Genomic DNA, 19,076 nt, shown 5'->3' on the forward strand with positions numbered 1-19,076 from the left:
ATGTGGAACTCACTACCACAAGGAGTAGTTGAGGCGAACAACAGAAGCATTTAAGGGGAAGCTCGATAAACACGAGGGACAAGGAATAGAAGGGTATGCTGATGGGGTTTGATGAAGTAGGAAGGGAGAAGGCTCGTGTGGAGCAATAAACCAGTTAGGCCGAAAGGCCTGTTTTTGTGCTGAGGACTCGATGTAAAACATTAAACTGGAATGATAATATAATATGATTTTCTTTCTGCAGAGTTGCAAAGCTTCGCGATGAGCTGATGTTACTGAAATCTGATTGTTCGTCTGTGTACAGTAAAGGACGCTCCTTATCAGCAGAGCAGACCCAGCTGATGATGGCAGGGTTAACTCAGAGCTTGAATCAGAGCTTCTCCTCCGGTTTCCCTCAGAGTTTGACACCATCCTTGAACTCCAGTTTATCTCGGAGCTTGACCCCAAGCTTGACCCACGGACTGACCCCAGTCCTCACCCCCAGCTTACCAGAGACACTCTCCTCTGGCTTAAGACCTGTCCTGGCACACGGTTTCATCCAAGGCTTTGTCCCGAACATGGACACGGACACACTCCAGACGGTGAAACTGATGCAGATCAGGAAACCATTAATTAGATCGCAATTCGTTGACCAGTCTTTGACAGAGGAGGAGATCAACATGAAGTTTCTACAGGACCTGTTGTGTTGGGTGGAAGATATGGAGGTAAACTCTGGAATAAACCATTTACTATCTGCCTTCATTACTTCTCAATTTTTAATGCATTTGTACTTTTTTTACTTCACTTTCTTAACATCAGGACCTCACCAATGTGATTAGCACTTCTTACACTCAATTTTTTTTTTCCCCCCTTTCTTTTTGTCGGGATTGGGTTTTGACACTAAATAATTGATCAATGCTTGCACCAAATACCTTCCAGGAGAACAGTATTGTTGAAGATGGGAGAGAACTACTTTTAGTCTAACCCGGTCCCTTCAACAGTGTAAAAAGAATTAGTATCATTTCCCACCTGATCCCTGGTTGGTGCTGAACCTTTTAGTCACACTGAACAGAACTACAATTGGTGCACGCAGCCAAGCCACTCATCACAAGTGGCTCTTTCTCAATATGGCTTCAAAAAGCTGGAACTTTTTCCTTTAGGTTGTAGGAATCATGATACTGTTATTGAACAAAAGAAAGAACGGCATTTATATCTCACTGTATGTTATATCTTTGAACACTGTCCAAGATGTGCATTTATATCTCACCTTTTCTTGGCTACTGTGAGATAGCAGGGTGTGGGGTTAGTTTAGGTTGCCTTAGCGAAGAGTCGGCCACAGAAGCGATGGGCCATATGGCCTCCTTCGGTACTGTAAACTTGAGCATTGATGGTGCTGTTTAAGAAATTTCTGATCGATTGTGGGTTTTTTTTAAAACAAGGTGCAACTTGACCGAGCTGAGTGGGGCTCAGATTTGCCAAGCATTGAAAGTCATTTGGAAAATCACAAAAACGTTCACAGAGCAATCGAAGACTTTGAATCGAGCATCAGAGAAGCTAAATCTCCTGAGGTAACTGCAAATTTGCGAAAATGTTTCTTTAAAAATTATTAGACATTTTTGTTTCACTTGGAACTAAACAGACTTTGTGGAAAGTAATATTTGTTTTGTCCCTACAAGTGTTGTTAGTAGCTTGTTTATTTTGGTTTCATTGCAGGGCTATAGGGAAAAGAGGTGGGGAGTGGGACTAATTAGATAAGTTAAGAGGGGGGGGGGGGGTTTAACTGGATAGCCTGGCGGTGAAGGATAGAATACAGGAGCCTGGTCTTCAGTTGCTTCCAAGCCTTTATTCACACAGAGATCCCCCTTCCACACACACACCACACCCTAGATAAGCTCTCATATAAAATGGATACAAGAGAGTCCCCAATTGACACACACCACCTGAATACAATTAACACTAATTGATATAAATTACCTGAACAGGGAGATTTAATAGAAGTGCTCAAAAATATGAGAGGTTTTGATAGAGTACATAAAGAGAAACTGTTCCCACTGACAGGAGGGTCGGTAACCAGAGGACACAGATTTAAGATAATTGGCAAAAGAACCAGAGGGGAGATGAGGAGAATTTTTTCATGCAGCGAGTTATGATGATCTGAAAGGGTGGTGGAAGTAGATTCAATAATAACTTTCAAAAGGGAATTGGATTAATAGTTGAAGTGCAAACATTTGCAGGGCTATGGGGAAAGAGCAGGGGAGTGGGAGTAATTGGATAGCTCTTTCAAAAAGCTGGCACTGACACGATGGCCTGAATTACCTCCTCCTGTCCTCCTCAAGATTCTATGATATAATTCTATGAAGTGTGTGGACCTTAGGGTGGTTAAGAAACAGTTTGTTGTTGTGCCTGACTTTGCCCATAAGCATCAAATATTGTGCTCCCTTAGTAAGCAATGACAAATTCCAAAAGTACTGATCTTTCACCAGACCATGGCTTCCATTTGAAAGTATTATTTAATATTGTTTTTTAGGTAATTATTTTTTTCTGCCATTTTATTCCCATTTTCGGGCTCTTATCTCTAGAGAAGAAAAGGCTGAGGGGTGACCTGATCGAGGTCTTTAAAATTAAGAAGGGGTTTGATAGGGTAGACGTAGAGTAGATGTTTCCACTTGTGGGCGAATCCAGAACTAGGGGCCATAAATATAAGATAGTCACCAATAAATCCAATGGGGAATTCAAGAAAAACTTCTTTACCCAAAGAGTGGTTAGAATGTGGAACTCACTACTACATGGAGTAGTTGAGGCGAATAGCATAGATGCATTTAAGGGGGAGCTGGATAAACACATGAGGGAGAAAGGAATAGAAGATTATGCTGATAGGGTGAGATGAAGGAGGGCGGGAGGAGGCTCGTGTGGAGCATAAACACCGGCAAAGACCAGTTGGGCCGAATGGCTTGTTTTTGTGCTGTAAATTCTATGTAATTCTACCTCGCTTCACACCACAGCCTGTTGGGGGAAGAGGGTTTCAGATTTTCACTACCCATTGTGTGGGAAAAAATGCTTCCTGATTTCACTCTTAGCTGTAATTTTAAGATTATGTCCTCTTGTTCTTGATTTCCCCCACCAGAGGAAATAGTTTCTCCGTATCTACCCTATTACAAATGTTATACAAAGCTCCAAACTAAATGTACTAAAAACAGAGAATGCTGAAAATACTCAGCAGGTCAGGCAGCATCTGCGGAGAGAGAAACAGAGTTAACGTTTCAGGTGGCTGGCCTTCCATCAGAACTGGGAGATGTCGATGGCGGGGGGAGTAAGGGGATGAAGCTGAGGCCTTTGCTGAGGACTGATCATTATCAACCAAATGTACTGTTAGAACATAAGAAATAGGAGCAGGAGTAGGCCATACGGCCCCTCGAGTCTGCTCCTCCATTCAATCAGATCATGGCTGACCTCCACCAGTGTTCTCTGTTCAATTACGAACAGGAGTAGGCCATTCAGCCCCTCGAGCCTGTTCCACCATTCAATTAGATCATGGCTGATCTTTATCTTAACTCCTTCTACCCACCTTGGTTCTGTAATCCTTAATACACTTGCCTAACAAAAATGTATCGATCGCAAGTGTTGAAATTTTTAATTGACCCCCGCACCCCCCCCAACCTCCACAACTTTTTGGGAGAGAGAGTTCCAGATTTCCACTCCCCTTTGTGTGAAGAAGTGCTTCCTGACATCACCCCTGAATGACCTAGCTCTAATTTTAAGGTTATGACCCCTTGTTCTGGACTCCCCCCACCAGAGGAAATAGTTTCTCTCTATCAAATCCTTTCAAAATTCTGAAACATTTCAGTAAGATCACCCCTTAATCTTCTATACTAAAGGGAATACAAGCCTAGTCTATGCAACATGTCCTCATAATTTAACCCTTTTAGCCGCACCTGGTGAATCTGCACTGTACCCCCTCCAAGGCCAATATACCCTTCCTGAGGTGCGGTGCCCAAAACTGAACGCAGTCTCTAGATGGGGTCTGACCAGATCTTTATATAACTATTAACATAACTTCCACCCTTTTGTATTCCAGCCCTCTTGAGATAAAGGTCAACATTCCATTAGCCTTTTCAGTTACTTTTTGTACCTGTCCTCTAGCTTTTGGTGATAGTGAAAATACACGTAAGGAGTTGAAGCCAAGGCCTTTACTGAGGTCAGAGAGGGGAAGGTCAGAGAGAATAGTTAAAACACGTGCAAGGGGATGAAGAAGAGGCCTTTACTGAGGACTGATTGTTCTCAGCCAGATGTACTGTCCGATTGCAGAATTAAAGCTAGTTTTGTTTTGAATTTTTACCTTCCTCTTGCAGTTATAAGGTGGGGCGTTTTAATTTTTCTTTTTTAAATAGGGACAGATGACTCCACCTCTTTGTGAGAGTTATTCAGAGAAGCTGAGCACACTGGAGAATCAATACGCCAAGCTCTTGGTGAGAACTTGTTCCCACTTTCATCTCGCAATTGCATCCAATTCAACTTTATTCTGAATTTGGAATAAATGGTTTTAATTGTTTTTTTTCCTTCTTCTTCTTTCTAAAATGAAAGACCACTTCCAGGAACCGAGCGTCCCACCTGGACAACCTGCAGAGTTTCGTGTCCAGGGCCACCAATGAGCTGATCTGGCTGAATGAGAAGGAGGAAGAGGAGGTGGCTTATGACTGGAGTGACAGGAACTCCAGCATGTTGAGAAAGAAGGAGTATCATGCTGTACGTAACGGTCGTGGGCTTGCAGTTTTTGTTTTGAAGAGCGCCTAACTTAAAAAAAATATATACTGGTAAAAATCCCGAATCCCATGTAAATAGGAAGAACGTGGATTTCTATAGTGCCTTTCGCAGGACGTCCCAAAGCGCTTTACAGCCAATGAAGCACTTTTGAAGTGTGATCACTCTTGTCATGTAGGAAACGCGGCAGCCAATTTGTGCACAGCAAGGTCCCACAAACAGCAATATGATAATGACCAGATAATTTAGTGATGTTGGTGGAGGGATAAATATTGGTCAGGACACCGGGGAGAACTCCCCTGCTCTTCTTCCAATAGCACTATGGGATCTTTTACATACACTTGAGAGTGCAGATGGGGCCTCGGTTTCACATCTCATCTGAAAGACGGCGCCTCTGACAATGCAGCACTCCCTCAGTACCGGCTCTGAGAGTGTCAGTCTGGATTTTGTGCTCAAGTCTCTGGAGTGGGACTTGAACCCATGACCTTCTGACTCGGAGGTGAGAGTGCTACCCACTGAGCCACAGCTAACACCTTGTAATGAATGAAAATGGAATCAGTCAGCCGTAAGCCAGTGGCTCCGATCGTGCAGTTAGTTGAGAACATTATTTTGTTTGCATTCCGGTTTCCGAGTTCTTAGTTATTTTGTTTCCCCTCCCCCTTACCGTCTGTGACAGGAATTGATGAGAGAGCTTGAAGACAAAGATGTGCTCATGAGATCGGTCCAGGAGATGGCAGATCAGCTCCTCCTCAGTCGCCATCCCGCTCGGCCGACCATCGAGGTAAGTGCCATCAGAGAGCTGTGCCGCGGAATTCACTCCAGCGCTGTCCCTCTTGCCAGCCTGTTTAAGCTACTGCTGCTGCGTTACGTTACGAGGTTCAACAGCGGTGCTCATGTTAATCCTTTTCAGAGTTGTGACTGGAGCTCTTGTGTTTTATTTTCCCAGGCTTTCAAAGCAGCCATGCAAACGCAGTGGAGCTGGATTTTACAGCTCTGCTACTGTGTTGAGAAACACCTGAAAGAAAATACAGCTTATTTTGAGGTATGTATCCAATCACTTCTATCAACTCGCGTATCGAAACAGGAGTAGGCCATTCAGCCCCTCGAGCCTGTTCCACCATTCAGTGAGATCATGGCGGATCTGTATCCTAACTCCATCTACCCCACCTTGGCTCCATATCCGTTAGTATCTTAGGCTAGCAGAAATCTTACCGATCTCCGATTTAAAATTATTAATTGAGCTAGCATTTACTGCTTTTTGTGGGAGAGAGTTCCACACTTCTACCACCCTTTGCGTGAAGAAGTGTTTCCTAACTTCTCTCCTGAATGGCCTGGCTCTGATTTTAAGGTTATGTCCCCTTGTCCTAGACTCTCTCACCAGCGGAAGAAGTTTCTCTATCTACCCTATCAATTCCTTTCAAAATCCTAAAAACTTCAAATCAAATCACCCCTTAACCTTCTATATTGCAGGGAATACAAGCCTATTTGATGTAATCTTGCTTCATAATCTAACCCGTGGAGCCCTGATAACATCTAACTGGGTTTGTGGGAAGCTGTTCGATCTATGTTCTGCCTCATTTATTGCCCTTGTGTTTTTTTTAATTTTTTGCCATCCCTAGTTTTACAATGATGCCAAAGAATCCATGGATTACTTGAAGAACCTGCAGGAGACCATTAAGAGGAAGTATAGTTGTGACAAATCCAGCAGCCTGGTGAGACTGGAGGACCTAGTTCAGGAGTCTATGGTAAAAGTCAAACTGACGCGGGACAGTACGGGAAAGCACGGAAACGAGGAATTTTGTGGCAGAGGATTGTCTCCCAACGCGCATTTGAACAGAAACTGAAGGGCACTTCAGAACAAATGCATTAACTGAGCGTAAACAACAAGTATTCCAGCACGAGATAGTTCCAGCTGGGTTTTTTAGGGTTCTAAAGGGTCTAGATAATATAGACCATGACAAGCTGTTTCACCTTGTCCAGAACAATAGATAGAGGACACGGCCTGTGCTTGAAGGGGGGTAAATTCCAAACTAATCTGTAGAAACAACATTTCAGTAAGTGTGTGTGTGCACACGCTAGCGACTAGGTTTTAGATTCGTAAATATCTGTGAATGTGTTGGATCATATTCTACGGCTTGTCTGAGCTATTTGAAAGTAATGGGTTGGGTTGTGAGCTTGTGTCTTGAGTGGTAAATGAACTGTAAGATTAAGTTGCTACTTTTGGAGGACTTTGATTTCTCTGTTTAATGTGTTTCATAGATATTAGACAAATCAAATCAATTAGACGCATGAAAGTTTGTTGCTCATTAGTGAAACTGCGAGCAAGGTTGATTTCATTCCTATCTCCTTAGGTGTTATAAATGGACTGATTACTTTTAGTTGCTTATAAACTTTATTCGCTGGGATTCACATTACACCCAAAGCATCCCTCACACAAAAACCCACAACCTCTCCCCAAGCCTACTCCCTTATATCTGGGAGCCAGAGAGTTCCCAATTGCTCATGAGCTTAATCATTCATTTATATCATGAATTATATCATGAGGTGAAGTTTGTTTGTTTTGGGTGAGTTAGTTGAAGAGATGCGTTCTTGCAGTCCGACAAATTCCCTCCACTTTCGGCAGGAACCTCGCACAAGACTGACCCGTTTACTTTGTGATCACGAAACCAGTGCCTGCGTATTTCCCACTTCTCCTTTCCACCACTGGAAAATGAGAGACCCCAATGTGGGTGGAGCTATCCCCAGCGCACACCGCAGTAGTGAGAGCCCTCCATTGAAGCTACAGTCTGTAGCCTGGACTCTGCGACCTTTGCTTTCTTTTGATCTCTGGTGAGAGAAAGCAAACAAATCCCACGGGCGAGGAGGCTGCAAAGGAAGAAAGGGAAATGATGAGTGAAGAAAACTGTAGTCCTGCCATTTGGTTGTTCCATGTGGTCTGTGCCATAGCCAGATTTTGCCACTTCTAACATTTTTGGAACAAAAGTGATGGACAATCACTCGGCTCAGATTGTGCAGTGCTGATGACGCTTGTTATTGTACAAAACGTGTGTGTAGGAAAGTATAGGCTGTACAAACTGTTACGCAAATGTGCGCGGTAACCGTTGGGAGTTGAGTTGGGCTTTTTTATTGTCTAAAGATGACTACGTTTGTCTGAAAAACGGGCGGTGCAACCGGGGAAGCTCTTTCCTCCTCCTGTACTCAATTTCTATCCTTTTTTGTTTCTTTAAATATATTTTAGGATGAAAAAGAACAGCTTCTTCAATACAAGAGTAATGTAGCCGGCCTTATGAGTCGGGCCAAGACCGTCGTCCAGCTCAAACCCAGGAATCCCGAAAATCCCACACGGATCTCCATCCCCATCAAAGCCATCTGTGACTACAAACAAATTGAGGTTGGAAATCCAGTATTAAGGGAATGTTTTATTAAAACTAGGAGCCATAAATATAAGATAGTTACCAATAAGGATTTCAGGAGAAACTTCTTTACCCAGAGAGTGATTAGAATGTGGAACTCGCTACCACAAGGAGTAGCTGAGGTGAATAGCATAGATGCATTTAAGGGGAAGCTAGATAAACACGAGGGAGAATGGAATAGAAGGATATATTGATAGGGTTAGATTGAGGGTTTGGAGGAGGCTCGTGTGGAGCATAAATGCCGGCATGGACCAGTTGGGCCAAGTGGCCTGTTTCTGTGCTGTAAATTCGATGTAATTGTGAAAGTCACTAACTATTACAAGTTTGGTAGAGTAGTGTAGGGGATATGGTAATCCCACCATGGTGAGATGTGAAAAGTGAAATCAGTAAATCTGGTAATTCTTTGGGCTAGCACCAATTTAAAAATTGAGCACCAAAGCTGCCCAGTTGTGCTAAGTGCCCACTAATGGGAGCCTGTTACCCGTACCCGGTCTGGCCTAGGCATAAATCCAGTCCCATGCTATGTGGTTGACTCTTCACTGTCCTCTGAAGTGACCTGGCAAGCTACTCAGTTGGCAAAAAATGATTGCTCAAGAACAACCCAGCACCACCTTCTCGGGGTAACCAGGGATGGGCAGTAAATGGAGCTTTGCCAGTCTTGCCCACATCCCCAGAAGAAATTATTTTTAAAAAAAGAAAGTTAACAGGAAAATTCTATCTAGTCGATTCCATCAATCAGAAGCGGTTTTGGCTTTTCATTAACTCGTGTAGTTTGAGTGTGAAGTTGCCCGAATCAGACTGAGGTACGAGTTGTGAGACCGCCCCCAGGGGTCAATCCCCCCCCCCCCCCCCCCCATCTCCCCAGGGGTCAATCCACCCCCAGGGTTCGATCTGCTTCCCATATAGAAGGTCACAATGCACAAAACTAAACTTTAAAAAAAATAAAGAATAAGCTGAAGTTTGACGAGTTTACTGGCGGTCTAGATTTATCATTGTAAATATGAGCAGAGAGATGGCAGTGAAGTTGTCTCTGTTGACATGGCAAACTAAATCAACCGCTGATCAGAGAGCTGCAGCCTCCCTGGCCAAGGAGTGGTGTCAGACTGGCAGTGGATCGTGGGTGCGCCTGGTCCCGCCAGTCTCCACATGATCCAGTCTCAAAACGCCCGCGGTTTCTCATTGCTGAAGCCTTCCAAAAAAAATCCGATGAGAAGATTTCTGCTATTGTCAGGAGAACTGTACATGTGTTCTTTCTTCACACCTCCCTGAACTCATTCAGCAGTTAACCTTTTAGGTGGCGGCTTGTGACTTTGTTCCTGCTTGCTGTGCCACCTGGGACCAGAGAAGGTTCCCCACAGCTCACTGAGTGGAAAAAGCCCCATTGCTGGTTCATGTGGCTGGGGCTTGGATCACGCAGCCCGCCAGGGACCAGAGAAAGAAAGAACTTGAATTTATATAGCGACTTTCACGACCTCGAGACGTCCCAAAGCGTTTTACAACCAACTGAGTACTTTTGATCAAAAGCAAAATACTGCAGACGTTGGAAATCTGAAATAAAAACAGAAGATGCTGGAAATACTCAGCAAGTCAGGTAGCAATGTGGAGAGAGAAACGGAGTTAATGTCTCAGGTCGAAGACCTTTCATCAGAACTGGGAGAATTTAAAGATTAAACAGTTTTTAAGCAAGTACAGAGCCAGGGAAAGGGGTGGGGAGGGAAGAACAAAAGGGAAGGTCTCTGATAAAGTGGAGGGCAGGAGTGATTAAATGACAAAAGGTATGATGGTACAAGGCAAGGAGCGTGGTAATAGGACAAGTGAAGAAAAAAAAGATGGGTCTAGAGGAGCAGAACCATTACCAGCAGCTGCTGTCCAAAAAAAATGGGAGCAGTGGCTATAATTTGAAGTTATTGAAATTCATGTTGAGTTCAGAAGGTTGTAAAGTGCCTAATCGAAAGATGAGGTGCTATTCCTCGAGCTTATGTTGAGCTTCATTGGAGCAGTGTAGGATGCCGAGGTCGGAGTGGGACGGGGAATTAAAATGGCAGCAACCGGCAGGTGAGGGTCACGCTTGCGGACAGAGCGGAGGTGTTCAGCAAAGCCATTGCCCAATCTGCGTTTTGTCTCCCCGATGTAGAGGAGACTGCATTGTGAGCAGCGAATACAGTGTACTAAATTGAAAGAAATATAGTCGCTGTTGTAATGTAGGAGGCGACAGCTTGTGCTGTGGCGATGAGCATTACATTACCTGTAGGGAGGTGGCGCTATCTCTGGAGACACCGGCAAACAACGGGCCCTCCTTCTTTAGGAGGCAGCATTTATCTTCCAGCGATGCGACTGAAATTGAGAGCTGCCATTATCGGCAGTGTACAGAGGGCAACTTAGGGTCGCCAACTGTGGTTGGACGTGTTCCTGGAGGTATCGTCACCTGACCACCTGCCTTCAACTGCCCCGCCCCCACACTTCCTCCATTGGTCGCCCAACATGTCCATTCTCACGACACCCTGCTTCCCCGCTGGCAATTGGAAAGCGAACAGACTCTTCATTACCCGATTGGACGATTCTTGACTGTCAGTCAAGCAGCCTTTTCTCCCATCTCGGATATTTTTATTACTAATAACCAAAGTGCTCAAAGAATTTTTTTTTAAAAACACAATTTTTTTTTAATGCCTCTATGACCTTTGATTCCTGGAGACTCCAGGGCAATCCTGGAGGGTTGGCAACCCTAGGGCAAAGGAGTAATGAGTTCAAACCTTCTGAGTCTCAACCTATCCTCTTGTATCTTAGAACAATGGGGGAAAGTATCTTGTTACGACGTTACGAAGGTTTTTTTTGATGAATCATAGAGTCATACAGCACAGAAGGAGGCCATTCGGCTCATCGGGCCTGTGCTGTCTCTTTGAAAAAGAGTATAATTTTTTTAACGTGATTTTGGTAGGGTTGCCAATCCGCTAGGATTGTCCTAGAGTCTCCAGGAATTAGAGGTTAATCTTCTTCAGGACAAGCAACCCAGGAGAAAAATCATAGACGTTTTCTTTTGAACACTTTTGATTATTAATTGTAAAAATATTGGAAGTGGGAAGAAAGGCTGTTTGACTGACGTTCAAGAATCACCCAATCGGGTAACGAAGAGTTCGCTTTCCAATTGGCCGTAGGAAGATGGTGCGCTGTGAGGATTGATGTGTCAGGCAACCAATGGCGGGGTGTGGGGATGGAACAGTTGGAGGAGGGGGTTCATGTGATGAAACCTCCAGGAATACATTCAGCTGGAATTGACAACCCTACCTGGTGGTATTAAACGCCGTTAACGCACCAAGTCCCATTCACCCATCACCCCTGTGCTCGCTGACCTACATTGGCTCCCGGTCTGGCAACACCTTGATTTTAAAATTCTCATCCTTGTTTTCAGATCTCTCCATTTGCCTCGCCCCTCCCTATCTCTGTAACCTCCTCCAGCCCTACAACCCTCCGCGATCTCTGAGCTCCTCCAATTCTTGCCTCCCGCGCAACCCCAATCTTAATTGCTCCACCATTGGCGGCCGTGCCTTCAACTGCCTAGGCCCTAAGCTCTGGAATTCCCTCCCTAAGCCTCTCCGCCTCTCTCTCCTCCTTTAAGATGCTCCTTAAAACCTACCTCTTTGGCCAAGCTTTTGGCCACCTGTCCTAGTATCTCCTTATGTGGCTTGATGTCAATTTTTTTCTGATAACGCGCCCATGAAGCACTTTGGGATGTTTTACTACATTAAAGGTGCTAGATAAATGCAAGTTTTTGTTGTTGATTGTAGCAACGTTTGTGATTTCTCCTAACATCTGTGGATGAGATGAATTTGTGAATTTGGAGAATTTCCATACTAATTGTGTTCTTTAAACAGATAACGATCTACAAAGAGGATGAATGTGTGTTAGAGAACAATTCGCACCGTGCCAAGTGGAAGGTCATCAGTCCCACAGGGAACGAGGCCATGGTCCCTTCAGTTTGCTTTTCGGTTCCTCCACCAAACAAGGAAGCAGTGGAAATGGCGAGCAGGTAATGAGGGGGCACGTGTTTTTTTTTTAATGGCTGCATATAGTGACACCACTATTCCCGGCCAGAATGGAGATGATTGGGTAATTTCCACCTTCAGTTACGCCTGGAGATCTCACTGCTCTAAAGTGTTTGGGATTGATTTTACACACGTAATTTGTATTATGTAACTATCTTCTACTCACTACATTTTGCTGGAGAAATAATCCTGCTTTTGTCGGGAGAAGTTGCTGTAGTTTTGGTCATGAGTTCTGTTTGCTGTTCTGCAGAGACTATGTTTAAATAGACTCTGCAGACTGTTTGCCATAGTGCGCTGTTTAAACGTGCTGTTTGTTGAGTAAATAGACTTTGTTTGCTGTAAAATAGACTGTTGGCTGTGAGTCCTGCCGTAAGCCCTGCCCTGCCTCAAACTCACTGGCTGACACAATGGTGTCAATAGACACTCTGATTTTTTTTATTCCCCACGGTGAGCAACCTAGATGAAGAACCCAAGTCCCTTTAGTGAAGGACACCACCAAGATGGAGAAACATAGAGGATAAACGAGGAATGATTAGGTGGTGCTGAGTTTGATTTATAAAAATGTGTAGAGTGTAAGGGGCAGGGGTGATTCGCGGCGGCTAACGTTAACAGACAAAATCGGCTTTCGCTGATTAATTGGCTTCAAATTGGGGTCGGTCGACTTCCCGCCTCAATAACACCGACGCTGTTCCTGCTGCCATTTTAACTGGGTGCTACCGCTGGGCAGCTAAAGCACCCGCCTGTTTCAGACAGTCAGCCCCTTTTCAATATGTGAATCGGAGTCCTGTGACGTACTTAGGACCCCGATTGCCATTTTAGAGCAGAACTGTTTGGAGCCCGAGCCTGAGTCCGAGTCCGTACGCTCCCCGACCAGTTTTGTTCGCGAGACAGCGGAAGAGCCCCCAAAAATGGAACGTTTTAAATCATGTTCGTGGGGCCCAGGAGGAGCAGGAGTGCCCCACAAGAATAATCTGGGCCGCTCCCTCTCCGGCTCCCCCCACCACTGCAACCGAACCCCCACACCCCCCTTCCTCACTGGCCTTGCTGTCGAATGAGTGGCTTAGTATTTGAACTCCCGTTTGGGACGGGCAGATCATGGTTTTATTTAAATGGGGGCCCAGGCCTCAAAATGGCTCCGGCCTCTACGCAGCCGACCTGCCTTCTAAATGTTAGAGTTGATCTCTCGGGATAAGTTCACCCCCTGGGAAAGAATATGTTGAGAGTAGGAGATCTTGCGACGAGTCTTGATTTAATCGCAGGGAAGAGATAGATGGTGTAAGACGGTGTATTTGGAGACCAGGCAGGAACAAGAGAGACTCAGCTGAGAGGAACACTGACCGCAGCAGTTTGTTAGGAATCGAGATGAGGAAGGCAGTGACAGAAGGATCGGTTGGAGTCTGGAGCAGATGATTCACCCGGGAAAATATTCTCGTTTTTATGTGCGAGCTGCGATGAATAATTAGTTTATCTCGTGTGGAAAAATAAATGTTGACATTTTGTTTAACTTGCACGAAGAAACTCTACTGTTTATAGTAGCAGACACCTGCCTTTCGATTGTCATAGTGTACCAGCTACTGAGAAATAACCGAACAAGATATATCATTGAGATTTGCTCGCTGTTCCACTTTGTATATTTTCCACCTCACCAGCTGTAACTAGTCCTGTTATCTCATTGACCTTCCATTATATACCTTTTAGTGATTATCTTCTCAAATTTTGCAGTTAAATTAAGTTTGTGTCCATTTTTTTCCCAGCAATTTGTTGGCCCTTGCCAACAAGACACGTCAAATATCTCCACCTTTTACGATGCGCATTGTCCTTATTTGCTGCACCCGTCTCTGCACTAAAGTTCTAGAAAGGGGGGCACTTTATCATCCAGAGAAAACGAAAATAAAGAAACATTTTATCTGCTGTTTGTTTATTCTTCAGACTGAGCATCTAAAGCTGAAGGTTTGATTTTAGTTGTTCCGAGATCTGGTTTTGTAATCCTCCTAGCACTTGGCTCATTTGGATGAGACGTTAAACCGAGGCCCCGTCTGCCCTCTGAGGTGGATATAAAAGATCCCACGGCATAATACGAAGAAGAGCTGGGGAGTTCTCCCCGGTGTCCCGGCCAATATTTATCCCTCAACCAACATCACTGAAACAGATGATCCGTTCATTATCACATTCCTGTTTGTGGGACCTTGCTGTGTGCAAATTGGCTGCCGTGTTTTCTACATTACAACAGTGACTACACTTCAAAAGTATTTCTTTGGGACGTCCTGAGGTCGTGAAAGGCACTATATAAAAACCCAATGGTAGTTTTTACTTTGATGATGTCGGCCACCTAGTGGTCTGACTGAGGACTGACCAAACTCTCCAATGTAACTCCACTCGTCATTCAGAGGAAACCCTTTAACCGTTTAGTTAACAGCCTCGTTACCTCTTAATCTTGTCAATTTGTTACTTGAGAATCATTTTACTGATAGCTGGGACTGGGTGGTACAGTGAGATAACACACTCTGTGTCCAATTTTGGGCCTGTGATTATTTTCAGGCCAGACTTAGCGGGATGAATGTCATTGCTCTCTGTTGGCTGCAAGGACTTTGCATGACCCAGATTTGGGCAGTTTGGGCCCATATTATGGGATAGACAAAAAGGGCAAAACTGCCAGTTAAAGAGAGAATAAAGATGTGCATTTATATCATCCTTTTATCACATCTTTCAAATGTGGCTCAAAGTGCTTCAGATACCATTGAAATACAGTCATGGCTGTTAGGCAGCTGAATGTGGCAGGCATTTTGCACATTGCAATCCTCTGTAAACAACGTTGAGATAAATGACCCGTTAGTCCATTTTTGGTGCTGGTTGAGGGGAAGAACGTTGGCCAGGACATCGAGGGAACTTCCTCTTCTTCATTGAACCACCAGCTTGAACCACTAGAACAGGCGGAAGGGGCCTTGGTTGAAATGTCTCATTTACAGGATGGTACCTTTGATAATGTAGCAATCTTTGAGCATTGTACTGAAGTGGAATAACTCTCAATGGTTCAATGGGGGGGGCGTGGTCGTCTGAACTGTTGAAGGCCCACAGTTGACACACAATCGAAGGAGCCTTGATGTTGCACCAAGCAGCATTATACTTGACCTGAACCGATAACGTTTTGACGCTGAGACTCTGCGACAACAGTGGAAGTGATCCATTCCCCTCAGAGTCGGCATCCTTAACCTCCATGAGCCAAGATGCTCTACGTTTTAAAACGGCAGAATAATTGAAATGTCCCCCTTTTTTTCTTCTCAGAATTGAACAGCTGTATCAGAATGTTTTGGCCCTCTGGCACCAGTCACACATAAACATGAAGAGCGTTGTAGCCTGGCACTACCTGATGAATGAAATCTCAACCATCCGTGCCTGGAATGTTTCCTCAGTAAGTATTCCTCCTGAGTGCATAAAAGTCTGACGTGAATTCCATTTCTTCTGATATTGATTATGTTGATAAGAATACTTCATTACATATGTAAAAAGGGAGGGAAAAAACTCCTCATGCTAGGAACATAGGAACAAGAGCAGGCCATTCAGCCCCTCGAGCCTGTTCTGCCATTCAACTAGATCATGGCTGATCTGTATCTTAGCTCCATCTACCTGCCTTGATTTCATAACCCTTAATACCCTTACCGAACAAAAACCTATCAATCTCAGTTTTGAAATTTTCATTGACCCCCAGCCTCAATCGACCTAGAAACCATAAAACCATCTGTCCTGCCCGACCTATGCCTGACTACTTTTAATATCCCCTCCCATTCCCACAGTGAGTTCTCCACCTTAGGTCCTTTTATACTTTTTCAAACCAGGCTCGACACAACCTTCAGGAAGAATCCGGGCCGTCCTGCGATCCGGTGCTCCTACTAGGGAGTGATTCATAGAATCATACAGCACAGAAGGAGGCCATTCAGCCCATTGTGCCTGTTCTGGCTCTTTGAAAGAGCTATCCAATTAGACCCACACCCCTGCTCTATCTCCATAGTCCTGCAAATATTTCCCCTTCATGTATTTTTCCAATTCCATTTTGTAAGTTACTATTGAATCTGCTTCCACCACTCTTTCAGGCAGCGCATTCCAGATCATAACAACTCGCTGCGTAAAAAAATAAATTCCCCTCATCTCCCCTCTGGTTCTTTTGCCAATTATCTTAAATCTGTGCCCTCTGGTTACCGACCCATCAGCCACTGGAAACAGTTTCTCCTTATTTACTCATTCATACTCATCCACTGTCTCCTTTACAGCTGGAGATGTTGGGCACATGGGGACTGTCCATGCCCGGGGTTGGGGGTGAGGGGAGCGCTATTTTGTGTGTCGGCCGTTTGTCAGAACTCAGCTCTATCAGGGGATGGGGGTGGGGTGGGGGGGGGGGTAAGGATTTGACCCTGTGTTGCTTGTTTTCTCTTCTTGCTTTTTGATTATTCTGTGCTTCGTTCCTGACCTCCTGTAACTGTAGTTTTCTCTGCTTTTTCCCCTCCAATTTCCTGCATTTTCTTGCCTTTTCACCATCTTAAGCTATTTGCGCAACCTTTTAATGTTCCAATATCTTTTCATTGCCTCACTGAGATGATATATCGTCCAGCAGTTCCCTGCTTTTCTGTTGAGCAGTTTGTGTCCCATACAACCCATTTAGGTGTCAGCCATGTCTCAGTGGGCAGCACTCTCTTCTCCGAGTCAGAAGGTCGTGGGTTCAAGTCCAACTCCAGAGACTTGAGCCTATAATCCAGGCTGACACTCCCAGTGTGGTACCGAGGGAGTGCTGCACTGTCGGAAATGCCGTCTTTCGGATGAGACGTTAAACCGAGACCCCTTCTGTCCCCTAAGGTGGATGTAAAAGATCCCATGGCTCTATTGGAAGAAGAGCAGGGGAGTTCTCCCTGGTGTCCTGGCCAATATTTATTTATCCCTCATCCAAAGTAGATTATCTGGTCTTTATCACATTGCTGTTTGTGGGATCTTGCTGTGCGCAAATTGGCTGCTGTGTTTCCCTACATTACAACAGTGGTTACGCTTCAAAAGTACTTAATTGGCTGTAAACGTTTTGGTCGTCCTGAGGTCGTGATAAATGCAAGTTCTTTCTTTTCTCGCTTCATTAACTTCTTCTTTATGATTGGACCGTTTGTTTCTTGCTCTCCCGCCTCTTTTTCCCACCCTTACGAAGGAACTTGCTTAACTTTCAGTTCTGACAAAGATCCCACGGCATTATTGGAAGAAGAGTTCTCCCCGGTGTCCTGACCAACGTTTGGCCCTCAACGAAAACCTGTCCTTTCTCTTCCTGGGTATGGGCTAACCTGCTGTATTTCAAACATCTTCTAACTTTGTTCCACTCTTTGTTTCATCTTGGTGATTCTAATCTGGCCGTTTGGACCCTAGCCAGCTGTAGTTTGCTAAGTTATTGAGGACCCTTGTTCACACTTAACTCAAAACTCCACAGGAACGCAATTAATCCCTTGATTCACAGGTGCAGGGAAGCGAATGCTGTCTGTGGATTATTGTGAAATTTCAGGAATGCATTTTAAATATAAACAATGGTGCCCTACAATTTGAGATTTGCTGATTGAAGTGCACAGCCAAATGCCCTCAAGGGTGTCGCTAAAATGAAGCTGGAATTGATTGCCTCGTGTTCTGTTCCTGAAGAGGTGAGAAGTCCTGGACATTTTACTCCCCCGCCCCCCCCCCCCCCCCCCCCACCCAGTCTTCACAGGAAGTGTTTTCTTTCCGCAGATAAAGACCATGTTGCCCGGCGAACACCAGCAGGTGCTAAGCAGTCTTCAGGAGCACCTCAAGGACTTCTTGGAAGACAGTCAGGAGTCCGAGGCCTTCTCTGTCACCGACGGAACCCAGCTCGAGAGAGAAGTCAAGTTCTGCCAACAGTATTACGAAGATTTGCTCAAATCGGCAGAAAGAGGTAACGGGAGTGCAAGGTGCCAACAAAGATGTTGCAACCAGTACGCATGAGTTTTGAAAAATCAGAACATCGGGTGGAACGTTTTCATTGGGTAATAGAGAGTAAGAATAACTTGCAGGAAAGGCGATTGAAGTGGACGGTATCAACGGGATTGAGAAAGACTTGGATGTTCCTCTGGAAAGCAAGGGATGGAGGGATAAGGGTAAAAGGAGGGTGGTTTTAAGACAAAAAGGGGTGAGCTTGTGGGCCTACTGCCCTTGTCCTTTTCGTGACAAATTGTACATTTGTTCTTTTTCCCACTAAACCAGAGGAGCAAGAGGAATCCGCTTGCAACCTGTTTATCTCTGAAGTACGGAACATTCGACTGCGCGTAGAGAACTGTGAAAAGCGTTTAATACGCCAAATCCGTGCACCGCTGGAACGGGACGACCTGCAGGAGAGTGTGCAGAGAATCTCTGAGCAAGAGGTCAGTTTTCGAAGACCCCACCCACCCTGGTATTAAAATCCTGTTCCCAGACATCATTTTATTAATACTTCAATCCAATACGAATTATTGTTCGACGTAATTTTATTCTAAATTTCCTGGGGCATTGTGAGACTGTTTATTTTCTATTCGTTCTCGGGATGTCTGTGTCGCTGGCAAGGCCGGCATTTATTGCCCAATCCCTCGTTGCCCTGAGAAGGTGGTGAGCCGACTTAAACTGCTGTTGCAGTATTCTGATACAACTGAGTGATTTGCTAGGCCACTTCAGAAGGCAGTTAAGAGTCAGCCACATTGATGAGGGACTGGAGACACATATAGGCCCAGACCGGGTAAGGACAGCAGGTTTCCTTCCCTAAAGAGACGTTAGTGAACCAAATGGTTCCAGTGGTTGCTGGAAATCTGAAATAAGAACAGAAAATGCTGGAAATACTCAGCAATCAGGCAGCATCTGTGGAGAGAGACAGAGTGTTGAAGTT

General features: G+C 44.8%; 1 protein-coding gene across 9 annotated transcripts in view; it reads left to right on the forward strand.

The window, feature by feature from the left end:
• Positions 1-19,076, forward strand: part of dst (dystonin) — a 394,574-nt gene that overhangs the window by 136,549 nt on the left and 238,949 nt on the right. For all 9 annotated transcript variants that reach the window (XM_067984067.1, XM_067984069.1, XM_067984065.1 and 6 more), the window contains 12 exons: positions 242-701; positions 1,416-1,544; positions 4,365-4,442; positions 4,558-4,719; positions 5,411-5,515; positions 5,681-5,776; positions 6,354-6,479; positions 7,973-8,125; positions 12,017-12,171; positions 15,470-15,596; positions 17,933-18,116; positions 18,425-18,582. In XM_067984067.1, coding sequence (XP_067840168.1) covers positions 242-701; positions 1,416-1,544; positions 4,365-4,442; positions 4,558-4,719; positions 5,411-5,515; positions 5,681-5,776; positions 6,354-6,479; positions 7,973-8,125; positions 12,017-12,171; positions 15,470-15,596; positions 17,933-18,116; positions 18,425-18,582 — 1,933 coding nt within the window. The remainder of the gene's footprint in view (positions 1-241; positions 702-1,415; positions 1,545-4,364; positions 4,443-4,557; positions 4,720-5,410; positions 5,516-5,680; positions 5,777-6,353; positions 6,480-7,972; positions 8,126-12,016; positions 12,172-15,469; positions 15,597-17,932; positions 18,117-18,424; positions 18,583-19,076) is intronic.

Source organism: Heptranchias perlo, chromosome 5 (assembly GCF_035084215.1).
Source record: "Heptranchias perlo isolate sHepPer1 chromosome 5, sHepPer1.hap1, whole genome shotgun sequence".
Lineage (NCBI taxonomy): Eukaryota > Metazoa > Chordata > Chondrichthyes > Hexanchiformes > Hexanchidae > Heptranchias > Heptranchias perlo.